General features: G+C 30.1%; 2 protein-coding genes across 3 annotated transcripts in view; one reads left to right on the top strand and one right to left on the bottom strand.

Moving 5' to 3' along the window:
* Window positions 1-1549, top strand: part of LOC108915839 (E3 ubiquitin-protein ligase Su(dx)) — a 47807-nt gene extending 46258 nt beyond the window's left edge. For both annotated transcript variants that reach the window (XM_018721983.2, XM_018721984.2), the window contains exon 9: window positions 809-1549. In XM_018721983.2, coding sequence (XP_018577499.1) covers window positions 809-1078 — 270 coding nt within the window. In that variant the 3' untranslated portion in view covers window positions 1079-1549. The remainder of the gene's footprint in view (window positions 1-808) is intronic.
* Window positions 1550-10601: 9052 nt separating this feature from the next.
* On the bottom strand, window positions 10602-18677 carry LOC108915840. Its single transcript, XM_018721985.2, has 6 exons — window positions 18454-18677; window positions 18359-18397; window positions 15437-15576; window positions 15223-15379; window positions 13921-14044; window positions 10602-10918 (listed from the first exon to the last, which is right to left on the bottom strand). Exons 1-6 carry the CDS (start codon window positions 18507-18509, stop codon window positions 10676-10678), a joined length of 759 nt encoding a protein of 252 aa, XP_018577501.1. The 5' UTR covers window positions 18510-18677; the 3' UTR covers window positions 10602-10675.
* Window positions 18678-18929: the final 252 nt, after the last annotated feature.

Raw genomic sequence — 18929 nt, 5'->3', positions numbered from 1 at the left:
TAGAATACTTACTTATCTATAATCTACAACTTATCACAATGCTTCTTTTGGCTGTTGTCCAACAGATTTACAGCGAGGGGGTTGGGATGCATTTCAAACTGCAATAGATGTGTCGTACTCGCCTATTTGGCTATTTTTAAACTGTGATGTTTGATTGTCACACACAAGGAGCATCAGTGATGATTCTCAATCATCTGCATGATGAATAGTAAGTTTGGAAGTGAAAAAACATTCAAATATTTGTTATTTGAGGAAGATGCAAACTTGATAAGTATAATAAAACAACAATTCAGTGGCAATATAATTTTTGAAATTTAATAATGAATAATGATAAAAGTGACTGGTCGCATTCTCTGGTTGGATACTTACTGATTTTTAAATGACTGGTCATTTAGTCACCAGTAAAATGATATAAATTTTAAGAGATTTGTCTAATACAGAGCCTTCATAAATGTTTACAAGCCACGTGACCGCCGAGCTTAGGCCACTAACATTGCAGAACTGGTACTGGTAACGAATAATCTCTAAATCTTGGTGACACCGATATTAATGGTTCCTTTACAGTTCACAGCCGAGCGAAACAGAATGTTCTGTTTTAAAGTAATCTTGATCTTATTATTTTAATTTTTAATTTTACAGAAATTTTATTGCCAACATGAAGGAATTAAAATTATTCTTCCAAGCAAAATTACTACTCACTTGGTTTGTAATTATTTATGAAGGCTCTGACTAAAGGATATATGATTATTCTATATTTATAAGAGAGATACCATAAGGTGTACCAAAGGTATAAACTCTTTTTTTTTAGTTTGTGAAACAATCGGATAATGAAAAACGAGCACGGTTGCTACAGTTTGTGACAGGTACTTGTCGAGTACCTGTTGGCGGTTTTGCTGAACTAATGGGATCAAATGGTCCACAACGATTTTGTATTGAAAAAGTGGGAAAAGAATCTTGGCTACCTAGATCACACACATGTTTCAATCGTCTCGATTTACCACCATACAAAAGTTATGAACAGTTAGTGGAAAAACTCACTTATGCGATTGAGGAGACCGACACATTCGGACAAGAATAAATATAAATGTTTATCTGTACCTGATTCCAACATGTCACTTTTTTTGTTGTCACAAAACATATATTATTTGCTTTTTTGTCTACTTGATTTCATAAAGGGCCTGATGAATAATAAACAATATTTTATTAAAAATTGTAAATATATATACCGTGAAAATATAATAGATGGTCAGGTTTTTTGTCAAGTTCTACGATTTCTTTGAAACAGTATTGTGCTTCTGCAATTTGTTTTAAATTGTATTTAAATGTGATACCTTAGAAATATATTGGCCTAGTTTATTTTGTAGTCTTTACTTAATGTATATATGTATTACAAAATAACAAGTATGTTAAAAAAGCATTCAGATGTAAAATTCATATTTGTAAATTTATAAACATTCCAAAATATTACTTTGATTTTAAAGCATATTAATAATTAATTATAAGGCCTCAACTAGAACCAAAGTTATTTTTTTTTGTCGATTAAAAAAATTCTTTTAATCTACATATTTATTTTGTCATATTAATTTTAAAAATGTGGAAAAATGTAATATGCATACATAATAATTTATGTAAATAGAATATATTTGTAAATATAGAACTATATATTAAATTATTTCAGAATCTTGTTTTATTGAGAACTAGTTTTATCCTGAAAAGGTAGTAAGCAGAATACTCCTATAATTTTCATGTTTCAGGTGCATATTTAGTAATATTATTTGCTTCTCATCAATTTATAGAAATGTCATTAATTACCACTCTAGGAGTTTGAACCAAGGTTCCCAGTTCTAGGTAAGTATATTCTATTTCAATATATAAATAAAAGTACAGTTATTAGTTATGGATTCTTAAGACACATGCGGTATGTAATAAAAATACTAAAGTGAAATAACGACCTTCAAGGGACCGTTTGTTTACGGTTGTTATAAGCGATGACATAATAAGCAATTACATATATTTATTTAAAATTTTTATAGAAAAAATGACAAATTTACAATACAAGTTTTTAAATATGTACATGTATTGCTTTGTGTTCAAAAGATCTTACGCGCTTTATTTTCAATGAATTGTTTTCGAATAGAAACTTATTTTATTTCTATCCTTCCAAATTGTTTAAATCATAGTGTAACACGGTACATTCTTTTTCTTGCTTGCATTAGTTTCTCCGTTTTTTGTCTATATTTATATGTGATTTTTCTTCTTTATTAAACACTTCTCTTCGAGATCGTGATAGAAAGTGATAATTAATATATATATATACTAGAAGTGACCCGGCAAACGTTGTTTTGCCATATAAATTATTCCTAGGATTATTTTAGTAGATTTTTCATAAAGAAATTTCACTTCTACCATCTATATTATATTTAGTGTTATTCAGTGTATATCGTGTATATATTTTTTTTATGAATGGTAATAGTAAATGTCATTATTATGGTTGATGCACAAACAATAATAATGGCTGAAAACTGTAGGGAGTGAGAAACGGCTCATTGTGTGAGAGAGATCTCATCCCTACTCCGTGCTGTTTACTGGGTCAGCAGTGACACCGGTCGACGCCTGGCGGGGATAAAAAAAATGATCAAGTGATAATTGATCAGTTATCGACCGGGGTTGAAAATTATTGAATTACTAATATCGCTATTAAAAAATAAGGGTTGATGGTAGAAGGGTGAAAATTTAGGATTGTATGTATTTTTTAAGGCCACATCATAAAAAAATAAAAAAATAAAATAAATTTTGCAAAAAAAAACAAAAAAAAATTTTGGGGTGGACCACCCTTAACATTTAGGGGTATGAAAAATAGATGTTGGCCTATTCTCAGACCTGCCCGATAAGCACACAAAATTTCATCAAAATCGGTCCAGCCGTTTCGGAGGAGTACGGGAACGAACATTGTGACACGAGAATTATATATATATATATACAGGGTGTTTGTAAATAAGTGCGAAATATTTTAGGTGATTGCCGGTTATTTTGTGAAAAAAAGTTTAGGTCGAAATATGCTTCATTTCCGAGATAGTGTTTAAATTTAAATTTTTTATTTATTTTTATTATTTCGAAGAGTTTTAAAGATATTGACTCGAAATTTGATGGCTGTATTTTATTCTGAAATATTGACAGCAACCTAGTAGGTAATGTATCAATAGAAATTAAAAATACACAACGTGCAATAAAATATGTTATATTTTTTTTTCTCAAAAACGGTGCATCCTACGAAAAAAATTGAAGAGACCAATTTTATTCAGAATTGATGCGGATTTCTAAAAAAATATAAAAACGGAAAAAACTCAGTGGCATACCATTTTTTTTATTAAATAAAGGTTGTGGCATCACACAAACGTCACTGGTGCAAGTAGAAATATTCGGATCATCCCAAAAATGCCCATTTATCCCTCCAAAGCATTTTTCAAATTTTGAATCAGTATCTAAAACTGAAATAATGAATAAAGATAAATAAAAAATTAAAATTTAAACTGTATTTCGGAAACGAAGCATAATTCGACCTGTTTATATTATATTCGAACTATTTTTCACAAAATAACTTCAGCAACCACCCCCTAAAATATTTCACAGTTATTTACAAATACCCTGTATGTAATATAACTGTATGCATAGATAAGTCGTAATTTGTCCCAAACGTACTAACTGGTGTCAAAAGCGTGGATGCCGGCGGGGCGGGCGGAAGAACGGTGCATTGGTTTTAAGGACGTATATCACTATTGGTCGTTATAACCAATAGATTCTATGGTAAATATATATACAAACGTGTCGTTAAATCCGAAATGTCGTAAACTGTGTCAAAGTAAACGATATTTTTAATATGGTATTTCTATAGGATTTAATCGGAACTTCCAAATTCTGTTGTTATATCCAATATGTCATATAAAGCAATGTCATTATAACCAATTTTCACTGTATTTTTTTTGTCGATTTATTTCTTGAGAATTTGAAGTCTGCTTAAACATAACTACTTCCATTAATGAGTTTTCAATATGTAAACTATAAGAATAAAGTATGAAATAGTGCATAATAATCCAGTAGGTACTGCATTTTGCGTCTATGTTTTGACCCCATAAAGGATCTTTGTCACAATTTCAATTTTGCCGGTATTAGGTGTGTACATTGTAATGTGTTTTTCCTCACTAAGATTGGTTTGAAGTTTCAAAATTGTAGGAAAGTAAGGCAGAATTTCAACATGCAGTGATTACTGGCACTAGTTTGTTTGCATATGGAACAAGAACATTTAAATAAAGGGGACTATGCATGTCACAGTCTATCTCATGTTGGGTGAAGCTAGACAAGGGGAAAGCAGAGGGCTTTATTTTCATCCAACTGATGCGCGCGATTTCATCTCCAATGTCGTACGTTTTTGATGGGTCAAAATAAAATATTTTATAGTCCTAAGTCAATATATTTCAACAGCTACTCAGTACTCAATAACTGTAACCATTTTTTTCTTGTTGCACCATCCCCAAGCATCCTAAAAACGTTCACATTTCACTTTTAGAATACTGAGGTAAATTTTTAGTGAGACATAAAAATATATTCCCACAGGAGAACATCAAATGGTTGAATGAATGCAACTTTCAGTTGATTGCATCATCGGTATTTTTATGTATAAGTGAACCACCACCATATTTTTGCTGTTGTATTTATTCAGTTTTTATGCTCGTGCATTTAGTAAAATTGTAAATATATTTTTGAAAAGGTTTTTGTCGTAGAGGAAAATGAAAATGATGAATGATTAAAATTTGTAATGTTGGGTATAAGGGATAACATTGAAATACCTATAAATATATTAAATATAAATAATGTCTGTAACTTATTTGTGGTGCAGCATTTTCCTTTGATTTTAATGGCCAAACGTGGTTCATATTATTGTTTTCTTACTATTTCAGCAAAAATTTTAAAAAAATACCAAGTCAGTTTTATAAAATTTTACCGTTATTCAAATAAAAGTTACCCACACGCACGACAATGGCCACAGTTGCATATACATTCCAAAGTCACCTTCAAGCACGCTTACCTGTGGAAGGATAGCTGATGTGGATGTTTATAATCCAATTTCTTACAAATTCTGCACTGTCTAACCATATTCACACCTTAAAAGTTTATCCAAAATACATGTATAAACACTAATCACGTTTCACTTACTAAAATCACAACTATTTTCTAACAAGAGACGCCATATTCTGCCAACCACGGCAGAACGAACGAGGAACACGCTACAAATTATTGCGTAGTTGCCAAGTCTTCAAACATGGCAAATATGAAAAATGAAAAATAGTTTAATATGTACAGAATTTAACAATATTGTATGCATAACTTAATAATACTATCCTATAATAATAATTTTCACAATTGTGATAAAAATTGCGATAAAAATATTAAGTACATTTCCAGTATAATTATACAGCTGACAACAATGATACAATTAGACTGTGAATAGACCAGGCTTCATCTAGAAATGTAAATAAATAAGTCCCCTTTATTTAAATGTCCTTGATATGGAAACATAAAATTCACTGCTGCCATTAATCTATACACCAGTAAAGTCAAATGTAGTTGTACTTTTTGCTTCAGTTTAAGCTTTGTGCACATTGTGTCTATTACGCATGTAGTTAAAAATGCTGAAAATTATAATTAGTTCTTCAACTAAACTATAAGACACATATTAATGTGCTTTGTTTTTTTTTTTGAATAATTTCTTGAAAAAGTTTTGATTTGATTTAAAAAAATATTTATTCAAGCCATATGACTATGACTATGTCTCTGTCATTGATCAAGATATTAGCAGAATGTCTGTAACACTTCAGTAAAATTTATAGTACCCATCCCGCAACATTTTTTTTTCATTTTTTCCCATAGCCCAAAAACAGCCTTTGTAACACGTTGTTATCATCCAAGCTTCATAAAACATGCATTTCTAATGGAAAGGTTTTATGCCGAGCTGAACAAAATGAAAATAAATATGGTTACTCTCAAGCGTGCACAGAAAGTTTTAATAAGATTTGTAAACACACATAAATGCATACAAAAATTGGCATCATATAAGGCCACTATGTATCAGTGTTCAAATAAAATTTGATTTTTTTATTGCTGAGAAACTATTTGTGAATTGATGGAAAATGTATCCGTAAAAATATATTAAACAGAACATATAAATTATTGATTCATTATATACAAGGTGAGTCAGAAAGAATGGGTCAACGGTAAACTGGAGATACTAGACACCAAAATATTATGTTTGAGCTCATCATGCATTATAGGAATGTCGCTGGTTTAATAAATACAGGGTGTTTAAAGTTTAAATTTTATTCTGAAATTTCTCAATAATTCAGAAAGTTTTGATAGCATGACTCTGAAAATAGGTAGTGTTCGGTTTTTTGGTGTGAGAATTACGAATTTGAAGCTTATTTTGACGTTGCTCCTAGAGGGCGCTAGTTTCACCATATTATTTAGGTAAATCAAAACATATTTTTTTTAACTGTTGAGCTATGCTTAAAAAAAGCTAAAAATCTAAAAGAACGTTCAATTCTACATAAAAAATGTACTCTTGTTTAGGTTGCCTAACTTTATCGGTTTCTGAGTTATTTGCATTTAAATGTTTCAATAACAATTATTGATAATAGTAATAAAAAGTGTCCACCACCTACCTCAATACATTTTATTATACACTCTTAAATGTCTGAATATTAAACAAAATGTCCCTATTATTTTTAAATGCATTTGCAGTTACTTGTATTTTCTGCCTCAACTCCTCAACAGAATTAATTTCTTCACGATACACCACCTCCTTCAAGTTTGACCACACTGAGAAGTCCAGAGGGTTTAAGTCTGGACTTCTTGGTGGCCAACTAAATTCATTCCCACGTCCAATCCACCGACGAGGAAAATGAATACTGGCGTACTGGCAAGGCAAAATGTGGTGGCGCACCGTCGTGCATACACATACTCTTTCTTAAAGCGAGTGGTACATCATCTAGAAGCTCATTTAAATTATGTTGAAGAAAGTTTAAATAATGAGGTCCAATTAGATTGGGTGGCAATTCAAAAGGTCCTAAGAAAAAAACAGAAATTAAACCACACCAAATATTCACCTTGAACTCATGTTGAAAATGTCTTTCTTTTACAGCATGCGGAATTTCACAAATGATTGTTCTTCCAATTGAAAACTCCTCGTCTAGTAAATGTCGCCTCATCAGTAAATAAAATCTTATAAACTAAGTAAATTGTAGGCGAGCTGGTAAATCTTGAGGCAATAAGTGCTGAACCGGAATATAATGATATGGATGGAGCATTTCTTTTTTCAAAATTCTACAAATGGATGATTGGCTTACCCCCGTTGCCGCACTTAACTGACGAGTACGAGTAGTAAAATTTTCTCTTCATCGACTGTGATAGATTTTGGAGTACCATGGTTACTTTTTGCTCGAAAAGATCCAGATCCGCCTAAGCGATTGTAAAGATTTATGAATAGTTTATAATTAGGTAATCTATTTGGATACAATTGCACATATCTTCGGGCCGCCGCATGTTCATTAAAATTAGCCTGAGCAAAAACACAAATCATATCATGCATCTCACTGTTGGAAAAATTATGATGTCATGGCATTTTTTGATCACTAGTTAATAATTTTGCACAAATAATAAATCACACGCACGCAAAATACGTTAATTATTTATTGACATGAAAATTTGACACAAGCCTACTTAGAAAAGAAATAGCAACATCAGCGCCTGAAAGAAAATCACCACAAAATACATTGAAACTTTTAAATGCAAATAACTCAGAAACCGATAAAATTAGGCGACCTAACCAAGGGTACATTTTTTATGTAGAATTGAACGTTCTTTCAGATTTTTAACTTTTTTAAAGCATAGCTCAACAGATAAAAAAAATATGTTCCGATTTACCTAAATATTATGGTGAAACTAGCGCCCTCTAGGAGCAACGTCAAAATAAGCTACAAATTCGTAATTCTCACACCAAAATACCAACACTACCAAGTTTCAGAGTCATGCTATCAAAACTTTCTCAGTTATTGAGAAATTTCAGAATAAAATTGAAACCTTGAACACCCTGTATTTATTAAACCAGCGACATTCGTATAAGGCATGATGAGCTCAAACATAATATTTTGGTGTCTAGTATCTCCAGTTTAGTGTTGACCCATTCTTTCTGACTCACCCTGTATATACAGGCTGTTACAAATTTGCTACTCACTACAGGGATCTCGGAAACGGTAAGAGGTACGAAGTAGCTTAAATGGGGGCAAAGTTGCGTAATCAGGGGACCAACAATTATGCCTCTAAAAAATCAAGGCTAACATGATTAGTTTTCGAAATACTTGAAAAAAAAAACAAAATTTTGTAAATCCATTTTTGCTTAATTTCAGCCTTGTTTGAGGAGATATTGAAAAAAGAAGAACACTTTCTCATGGCCACTTTTTGCGCTCTATCGAATGGCACAATCAATTTTTATTTGTAATGTTTCGTCTCTCCAGGACCATCATCAACTTCATTTTTTTAAATACGACCATGGAAATTTTATTAGATTTTCTGCAAGCCTTCAAGGCCTCCAATACTGTACTGCCTGCCTCAGCCCTAACCAGATTCAGACGTTTTGTCTCGAAAAACTCATCTTCAGTGTATTCGTTCCAAAATATAAATTTTTTATTTAGATTTCTTTGTTTATTGAATTATCATACACTAAGTGTTCCAAAATATAATTTTTTTATTTAGATTTCTTTGTTTATTAAATTATCATACACTGTAAGTGTCGTTAGACCCTGTGAAATCCATCTAGTTATTTAAACTATTATCACCACGCATCAAAATAAAACATTATTATTCCCCGTGTCCATAGTTCTATTCCAATCTATTTTTTTCAGGATATTCATACAAATACATCTGACATGCTCTTTCATAGTTGCAGTTACAGATATAATAAATTCCGATAATATTAAGCTGATCTTCTTTTTTAACCTTTGCCAAAACGAAAATGTTTCTGAACATTTACTGAAATTTTTTAAAGAATAATATTCAGTTGGCGTTTTGGTTGTTCATATACATTTTTAAGAATTAATTTGTCATAAAATTAAAATTGTAATAATGTTTTAATTTTGACGCAACAACTTATTGAGTTATGTATGACCAAGTGTTGGTAATAGTTAATAATAATAAATGTTTTATTGTAACACGTGATGGTAATAGTTTAAATAACTAGATGGATTTCACAGGGTCTAACGACACTTACAGTGTACGATAATTCAATAAACAAAGAAATCTAAATAAAAAATTTAGATAAATTTAGAACGAATACACTGAAGATGAATTTTTCGAGACAAAACGTTTGAATCTGGTTCGGGCTGAGGCAGTATTGGGGGTCATGAAGGCTTGCAAAAAAAATAATAAAATTTCTAGGGTTGTATTTAAAAAAGTGAGAGTGAAAAGTTGATGATGGTCCTGGAGACACGAAACGTTACATACAAAAATTGATTATGTTATTCGATAGAGGGCAAAAAGTGGTCATGAGAAAGTGTTGCTCTTTTTTCAATATCATCTCAAACAAGGCTGAAATTAAACAAAAACGGCAAAATTGCATAATCAGGGGACCAACATTATGCCTCTAAAAAATCAACGCTTACATGATGAGTTTTCGAAATATTTGAAAAAAAAAAAACGAAATTTTAGAAATCCGTTTTTGTTTCATTTCAGCTTTAAGGTGATATGATATTGAAAAAATCTGTATGTGACAACCACTGAAAATCTAAAACCATTTTCATAATTTAATTATCTTTAGTGGTTTCCAAGGAAAACATGTTTCCCAGGACATTTTGATCATCCTTTGGCTCTACAGGGAAAAATCTGCAATTCAGTAATAGTAAACTACGCTTCTTATTTTTAGTAACATAAAATAATTATATTAAGTTGTTTAGAGTTATAGATATGCTGGTTCGCTTTCATTGCCCCGAATTAAAAAAAAAAGGATAAAATTGGTTTTATAAACAAACCATTAAAGTAAAACATAAACATAGTAAAGCATAAATTATAATGTCGGCTTGTTTTGAGACAGTGACACGGTTATTTTTATTGTATTTGAATATGCAACATAAATTTAAGAATAGCAAAAAATATATTTGACACTATGTTAACACAAAGCAGAAACTCATTATCAGGAAACAGAAGACTTTCAATTTCATAAATTCCGAAAAAATATGAATATGCAAGTTACAAAAATGTTTCAAAATCGAAAAATTTTAAAAGTAAAGTATTACAAGCAGGTGATGAAGCAAACATCTTGATTTTTACTTATTGAAAGCATGAGCAGTTAAACATCCTGTTTATGCAAACTTAAAATTCTCTTTAACAACCTTGTTTTATCAATAATTTTCTTACTACTTAAATTTTCCATGACCACCTTGTTTCATTAACACGGACTGTTTTTCGTAAAACAGAAAATTAAAATTTTTCCCGTCAATCACTTGAACCGAAGTCATATCGTATAACTATAACAGAGGCATAAACATACTCTCTACAACTATAATGTAACTACTTATTTTTATTTACTGTAAATTAGCATTATTTTTTTATCTACAATATAAATTATCTAGTATTATCTGAAGAATTTATCAAATAAGTCATTCTTTGGTCCATCGTGTTTTTCTGTAGGAAATTTATCTTTAAAAAGACTATTTTTTTCTTCTTCACTCATGTTTATTAAATTCTCAATAATTTCTTCTTTTCCATATTTATCTTTTTTCTTAATTATGCAGAATTCTTTGTCTCCAATTTTTTGACACACAGTTGTTTCTTCATTTCCTTTATTATCTTTTACTGTACGATGAGTTTCAATGGACTAAAACATTAGAAAATAAAATTAATTTTAGATTTTGAATATCAGATAATGTGATAATTGCTGCAAAAATATATTATGTGTATATCACAACAATCAGAGAAATATAGACAAGATTATTTTCTCTCTCGTGTAGTCTCCAGTGCTGCATGGGTTTAATGTGGGTTTTACGAGGTTTTACAGAAATGTACTTGTAATCTAAACATACCATTCTCTCTCTAAAACCATAGCAAAAATAAGTAATTCATACTTAACAGACAACATGTCTATGGATGCTTGTGTTCAAAAGTACAAAAATGTAGTTTTACATGGACTGACATATGGAGTGTCTCCTACTGAAAAATGATTATAAATTTAGTAGTTAATATTGTCATTAGAACTGAATTCTATAGTGTCAGTTAAGAAACACATAAATAGCTAAACATTTTCCAACATTTAACATTTACATGGCATTTTCAGATCTTAATTATATGCTTAGGTATATTTATGTATTTTTCACAAAATTTTCTTGTTATTAAAATTACAGCATTACGAATTTTGAAAAATGGGACATTAGTATGAAATTTATAAAAATTAACTACATCAGAAACGAAAAAATATTTCCTATGCAGTGAAGTGACCCTTTTATACAGGGTGTCCTACCTAAGAGGGATTTTTCTGAACACTGTAACTGTAAAATTTATTAAAAAAATGGTTTTAATAAAAGTTGTCTGAAATCATGTGCATAGCTAGTTTTTCAGACTTTAGAGAAGAACCTGATTTTTCTGGAAAACTGTTAAAATATAAGTATGGACAACCTTATACCAGTCGAAAGGGCATTCAATTTTGCATTCACCCATGACAATTAATATGGGTCATTCCGTTTGAAAAAAAAAGTTTTTCAACTCATAAGATTATTAAATCAGTATTTCCGAGTCTGAATAACATACAGGTTTTGCTCACAGATGACAAGATAGAGTAATGCCCAAGCCAACTAAAAACTGCAGATTTCTAACTCTTACGGTTTAGATGCTATCTAGCCTCATTTAGAGAGCTGAAATGGTGATTTTTTTAAAAAATAACTGATTATCTAGAAAAAGGTAAGTTTTAACACCATGTACGTTTAATAAACTATACCTAATATTAACCAAGGAAATAAAAAATGCAATAATATACAGGGTGTTCCATTGAAAATAAGTAGCTGCATGTTTTCTTTACAAAGCCCACATGATTCCAGGCAACTTTTATTAAAACCATTTTTTTATAAATTTTACAGTTGCAGAGTTACAGAAGAATTTCTCTTAGTTGTACACCCTGTACATGAAGATATTAAAAATTTTCATTAAAAAAATTGTTCAAAATTAAAATTTATCCCCAAATTAAATTAAAGCCTACTTTAATTTTTCAGTGGATGCATCTTGAAGTTATTTATATTCAAAATTTACGTTTATGCCCAAATTTGGTGTAATGGGTTCTGATTTTACAACTCAATGATTTATAAAATGAAAAAATATGAGTTGGACGATTATCTTCAAATTAGTTAGACATAAATTTTAATACATATATATAAAAATGCACTTTACCTAAGCAGAAACATATTTATATCATTCTTAAAATATTCATTCAGATTTGTTTTTCAAAATAAAAAATTTCAACTCAAATATTCATCCTGTATGTACATGTTAAATGTCGGAAAAAAAGAATGGTTACTTGTGTTTCTTAACTAGCGCAGTACCTATATTACTGGGTGCATTCAACCGTGCAAGTGCTGAACTAGAGCCGCTAGGTCAGCACTCTAGTGTTTCCTATCTTATTTAATTTTTTTTTTTTAGAAATGCAATTACCCAAGACAAAAGATTTTCACGTATAAGATAGGAACATGTAACAATTACAATTTACATTAAGAAAGAATTCGTACTCTCGCAATGCTTTTGGTTTTTAACATAAGTAAATCTTTAATTTCAAACCGACCATTCCGCTCTCCGATTCCCACCTGGAAAAAAATAATAAAAAAATATAAAAAAAGCCAAAAATATATTAGAACAAAATAGGCTTTATAAACAAATAAAAATCAAAAGAGAGGTGAAAAAAATAAATCTAAAAATAAAGAATAGAAATAAAACAAATGAATTCAAAATAAAATAAAATAAATAAACAGAGAACCTCCAAACCAATATTAGAAAAGAGTCATACCGACAACCCAAACATTATAGAAAAAAATAATAAATAAAATATTTTTTGAGACGACCTATGGAGAACCAGCCAAGGATGTCAACCCAAGACTCGTTTGGATTTCCCGAAGGCCTTAGAAGAAGACAATATTTAAGTCGTGATTGTACAAACGCATAAAAAAATCTGTGTGATTAGTTTATTTTTGTGAAATGCTCTGAGAACTTGAAATTCATATGAATGGTTTATGGTTACATCCTTGGCAGTCCATTTTTTTAATAAATAATTCAAGTGGTTCTTGAAGCAATCTGAATCCATTTTGACAACTTCAACAAACATTGCTAGCTCATCTAATGAATAAAAATGTGGCCTAGAAAATATGGCAACTGCTAAATTAGCCAATTGGTATGGTACCACTTAGCTTAGTCCCTACTTAGTGCCTGCACAAGTTGAATGAGTTCTTTGTAGAAGACACTTATATGTTAGCCAAATAAACAAGACATTCTTCCATGGAATTAAAAATAAAAAAGTTTCCCATCTTTTCAACTCACACACTATATATTTGCTAAAATTTTATAAATATCTTATTAATACCATTACTACTTTCTTAATATCTTAGTACACTACAATCAGAATTATTTTTAAACCATTGCATTGTTATTTCTAAATGCAAGTTTGTACAGAAAATTATATTAACACTCCCAAAAGATCCAACGAGAGAGAACTCTGGCTTTATTTATCTGTTTATTATAAGGAATCACCCATATTTTCTAACAATGTAACATATATATGGCTGAATAAAAACTGAAAATTTTCAAATGGGTGAATTATTCTGCATGAATTTCAAAAAGACATACCCCATCAGGATTTCTTATTGTTTTTATACTCTGGCTTTGACCGAAGAAATACCCTTCAGATGTATGGTTTGAATTTCTATTTCTTTTTCTACCAAATACAGAATCTAAATCTCCTAGTTGAATTCTGAAAAATTAAGTAGTAACATTAAGTAGCACATTTGCAAAAATTTAAGACAATTCTTTGAAGTGAGCATCATTATGTTCAATTGGAGTAATAGTTAGAGGTTATTTCTTAATTATCATAATTTGTTTTAATTTTATTTAGTTAAAAATTATCGAATTCATTGAGGATTAACTTCATTTAAATTTATCACTATTTATCATTTACTTCTGAACAAAGCTCAAATGTAAGATAATGTTCTAAGAAAGAATAATATAATAAGGTAATGTTTTAATAAAGAATAGAATAAATGGAATAAAATAGATGCTTCATTTAAATTAATTATTGAGGTCTAAAGTTTGGAAAATGTTTTTTTAACATATTAAATGACCACAAATATCAAATGGTTTAAAATAACCGCCTAGTTTTTTTGCTTAAATAATACTTTTACTGAAATTATTTAATTATTACTTATCTCTATATCTTAAAGCATTTCAAAAACGGTAAGTCTACAATTAAGTTTTTTCAAAATTTACGTATTTTTTATTAAAAAAATTTAATAAAACGAGGTGTTCTATTTAAAAATGAATAACTGTTATAAGTACTAATTTTTTTAGAACACTCAATCTATCAATCTAGGTATTTTTAATTTGACCAGCACCCACACAGCCAACTAAATAGATTTTTTAAATAAATTACCCAGTAGCTCATCTTATACATATATTATGTAAAAGTACCAAAGTCCCATTTTTCTAAATTACTATTCACTAAAATAGTAGAAGTAAACAGGAAAACATACAAATAAAATTTAATTTTGTGGAAAAATCTATATTAATTTTTTATTTAAAATATTTTCCATAACTAGAGTTCTCTGTGTGCATAGAAATGATCTTTTATAAAACAATATAATCAATAATTTTTACTAACCACTACTATTATCTCAAACATTTGAGGTCTGTTCCAACAAGAGTCAGGGATTGGTTCTGAACTGTTCGAAATGTTTGGTCAGCTAAGTTCTAAATGTGTCTTCAGTGATTATATCGCAAGAACTGGTTGGATGCACATTTCGAACGGTTCAGAACCAATTCCTGACTCCTGTTGGAACAGACCTTTGGCCATCAAGATTTCTATTATGCTTTCCGTGAAAATAAAAGTAAAAATGATTCAGTCCCTAGTTATTTTATAATTAAAATTTATTTTACCTTCCATCAATATCCTTATCCATTTTTTCAAAATGTTTTTGTGAAGGTTTCTCATAACCACTTTTTAAAAACTGCTCACGAAGATATTTAGAAGAATTTTCTCCTTCATTAAATTCAGTATCTTCTTGTAACGCTGGTAAATTACTATGAAAATTGGCTACAGAATTTTTTTTATTTTTTTTATGTTGCTCGAAAATAATTTAAACATACTTACAAAAAATTCCATTGTCAAATTCTTGAGCCCCAAAAAATTTTAATATTTCATTCATTTGATATTCAAAATATCGGTGCATCTCTAATGGATCCGAGAAAACGTGAAAACTAGGTCTTATATCATCTCTTGGATTTGGAGATCTAAAATATTAACAGCACATATAAAAATTATTTCACTTTAACTTTAGGTAATAATCTAATAATAATAATAATAATAATAATAATAATAATAATAATAATTATTATTATTATTATTATTATTATTATTATTATTATAATGATATACCAGATTAGCCCTTGAATTATAGTGAGAACAAAGGCTCATAAGGCCGATCGCAAACACAGCCACGTGTGGTCGCCACAAGTGGCCGCCACAGGTAGCTAGAAGCACATCTAGAAGTAACTACTAGTATTCGCTATAGATAGCCACCACATGCGGCTAATTTTTTAACCAGTGGCCGCCACTTTTCATGAATTTTTTTTATGATCTGTTGGAGTATAGGTCAGCTCGTATATCCCAAATAGCAGGATGATTTTCAATTTCGGATATAAACACATCTTCATCTATATTGTTCGCCATTTCTGTGCTCATAATTTCCAAATATGTACCAGTAGAACGGTGGCGATAGACTGTGGACGCGTGGACTGTGTTTACGCCGAGTCGTCGACTACAAACAGCGAGGTGCGGCTGCTGCCGTAGCATGTGGCTTGATTGAACCACTGCCAACAGTGTATTTGCGAAGAGCCTATTTAAACTTCTTATAAAATACAGTCCGCAGAGTGCAGCAGCCACTAGTGACGACCACACATGGCAATCGGCCTAAGGGATTTATTTTTACGGTTGTTAAAAATAATCACTTGACGTGGCACAAGAAGAGTTTATTCCTCCGGTACAGGGTTGTCAGATTATGTGAATAAATTTTGCTGTTATTTAATAAAAAAATTGCCAAAATCGTAAAAAAACCTTATGTATAAGTGTTACGAAGTGACATGCGGTAAGAGTGGTGAGAACAGTGTTAGGGAGTTGAGGCGTCACCCGTTGACAGACATTTACCATGTATATTTGTATATTATATTTCTTATCTAGGGACTGTTACCACACAGACATTATAGAGTGCAGTTCACTCCAAAACTTTGTAAAAAGCAAACCGTAATATAACACTTAAATCATTCAAATATTTATTTCATTCAAACACATTGTACAAGAAAAATAGAGCACTTCAAATTCACAACAATAAGTTTTCATGCAAGTTTCATCTTTTTATTATACTGATGTAAAAATTAAAAAAAAAGTTATTCTCTTATACCAAACCCGAGGCATTTTTTCTTTACTGCTTCTAATTTATAATTATTTTATTAAAATATAAAGACTATTTCTTTGAAGACTAAATATTTGGTGCATTTTATCTCCAGTACTTTCTGCACCAAATCGTTTCTTTCGTGCATAGGCCTTGCAATTTAAACTTGTGCAAATCTTTGGCTATTGTCCTGATATTGTTATCAATTTACCAGCAACACATTTCTCCACGAGTGCAATCTAATGTGGAGGAAACAAAAAAAGACCTGATTAGGAAAACAATTTGTAACTCATTTACAGGTTCTTCCAGAACAATGTATTATAAATCCTAGGCCTAGTAGATCATCAAAACATATTTTTTGTCATTTGTTTCTAACATACAGAACTAAAGTAAATTTTATTAAACATTTTTGTCTATATTTGGAAAAAGTAATTTATTATTTCTGGTTCACAACAGGAAAACAAGTTTTATTTTTTGGCATTCTATTACCCATAGGTATGTTATTATGAAACACTTAGTAGAATCTAGCGTGAAAGTTAAATAAATTTGTTATTTGTAATGCTTAAAGCGAGATTTGCAGGAAATTAAAGATAAATGCCAATCACAGATTCATAAAGATGTCACATACATTTTTTTTTTAATAATGGCCCTTTAAAATTTTGTTTTAGCTTTTTCATTACATAATAAATGAAAAACAGAAGGTTTTTATTTAATATTGTCAAACAAAAAATTGAATGTTTGCAGTAAGAAGTTTAAATTTTGATGAGTTGAAGCGCAAGAAGCCACTTAAAGTCACTACAGGCTGTGGAAAACATAGCCCTCTGCGCGCCACCGACGCGCCATGGTACGTAAGAAACACTGACATATTACGAGACTTACAATACACAAACGCTACACAGATAATAAGACAAAACGCAGAGAAACGGTTTGAAGTAGCTGCTAAACATGACAATCCTAGACACCAACTTTTTGACCATGGGTGACCACCCCAACGACATTGTTCCCAATTTGGATAAAAGAAATATAATGTAGCCAAACCTGCTTCTCAAATTAAAGATTAGAGCACTGATAAAATCAGAAATAGCGCAAATGGCGCAATTTTTTTTTTGGAAATTCGGTAATAATACAATGTAGGTACTCTTATTTATCATTTGCTTATTCACCTCTTTTAGTCTCATAATGGCGGGCTATGTAATGGCCAATACAGTATATGATTTGACAATTGTGGACTAAATAGCAATATCATTTTGTTTGCTGATAATATGACTGCAGTTACATGCATCAGCATGTAGTCTTAGAAAAACTATTTTTGCTGTAACTTATTTTGGATAATCATTGCTAAGTAAACGTTAATATATCGCTCATCATACCATATCGTTTGATCCCTGGATTTGCCCATTTTTATGTAGTGTACGAGTTACACAGATTTAATTATCGTTGTTCTAGAAGTAACTCTTGTCATCAATTTTTATTTTATTTACTCTAAAAAATTATAATTTTCAAAAGTTATTAATAAACATAAATAATGGTAATACTGTGTAGACTGATAAAAAATCAAAATGACTGAAATACATAATTTACATAAGTACTTATATCTTTCGTTTTAATTGAAAATTGATATTTACCTTCTACTTTCCTCATTATCGCTTTGGTCCTGCTGAAGACTAAAAAGATGAAAAAAAAGTTAGAGAAAAGAATATCAATATAGGATACATATTACATTCTGTTAAATTGATTTTCATCAGATAAACCAAAAAATCGTTTTATATAGTCCATAATTTGCTAAACAGTATACTTTTAATTTATGATATATAATGGATGTAAAAATTGAATATTTTTTATTTTTTTTGTACTCTATAATTAATTTCTTTTATTTGTATCTCTTGTCACTTGACTCTTTCTATCTGTAGATTTATTTTATCTACGAGATTTTATACTCCATCTGTCATAAGTCATAATTAATAATTATTATGTAAATTTATGTTTACCATAGACAAGATGTTTACTGGATGACAGCTTATCGCTGATTTTATAGTGTATACAAAGAGTGAAAGAAATGAAAAAGGAAACCTTATCCTCTTACATCTTATTAAAGTTTAAGGAGTCGCCGTTGTAGCGCTGATGCACTGGAGGGTCTAATAACGAAGTTCGCGCCATTATTCCATGGCTAGAAATTGGCCTCAATGATTTGGGATC

Source organism: Anoplophora glabripennis, unplaced genomic scaffold, assembly GCF_000390285.2.
Source record: "Anoplophora glabripennis isolate ALB-LARVAE unplaced genomic scaffold, Agla_2.0 scaffold1458, whole genome shotgun sequence".
NCBI classification, from domain to species: Eukaryota; Metazoa; Arthropoda; class Insecta; order Coleoptera; family Cerambycidae; genus Anoplophora; species Anoplophora glabripennis.
This window is presented reverse-complemented; position numbering and strand designations above follow the sequence as displayed.

Coding starts and splice junctions, on each gene's coding strand:
- LOC108915840 (XM_018721985.2), bottom strand. CDS start 18,509: ATGGACTATATAAAACGATTTTTTGGTTTATCTGATGAAAATCAATTT. Junction 15,380..15,436: donor ATTTGACAATGGAATTTTTT/GTAAGTATGTTT, acceptor AAAATTCTGTAG/CCAATTTTCATAGTAATTTA. Junction 10,919..13,920: donor CAATAAGAAATCCTGATGGG/GTATGTCTTTTT, acceptor CTAATGTTTTAG/TCCATTGAAACTCATCGTAC.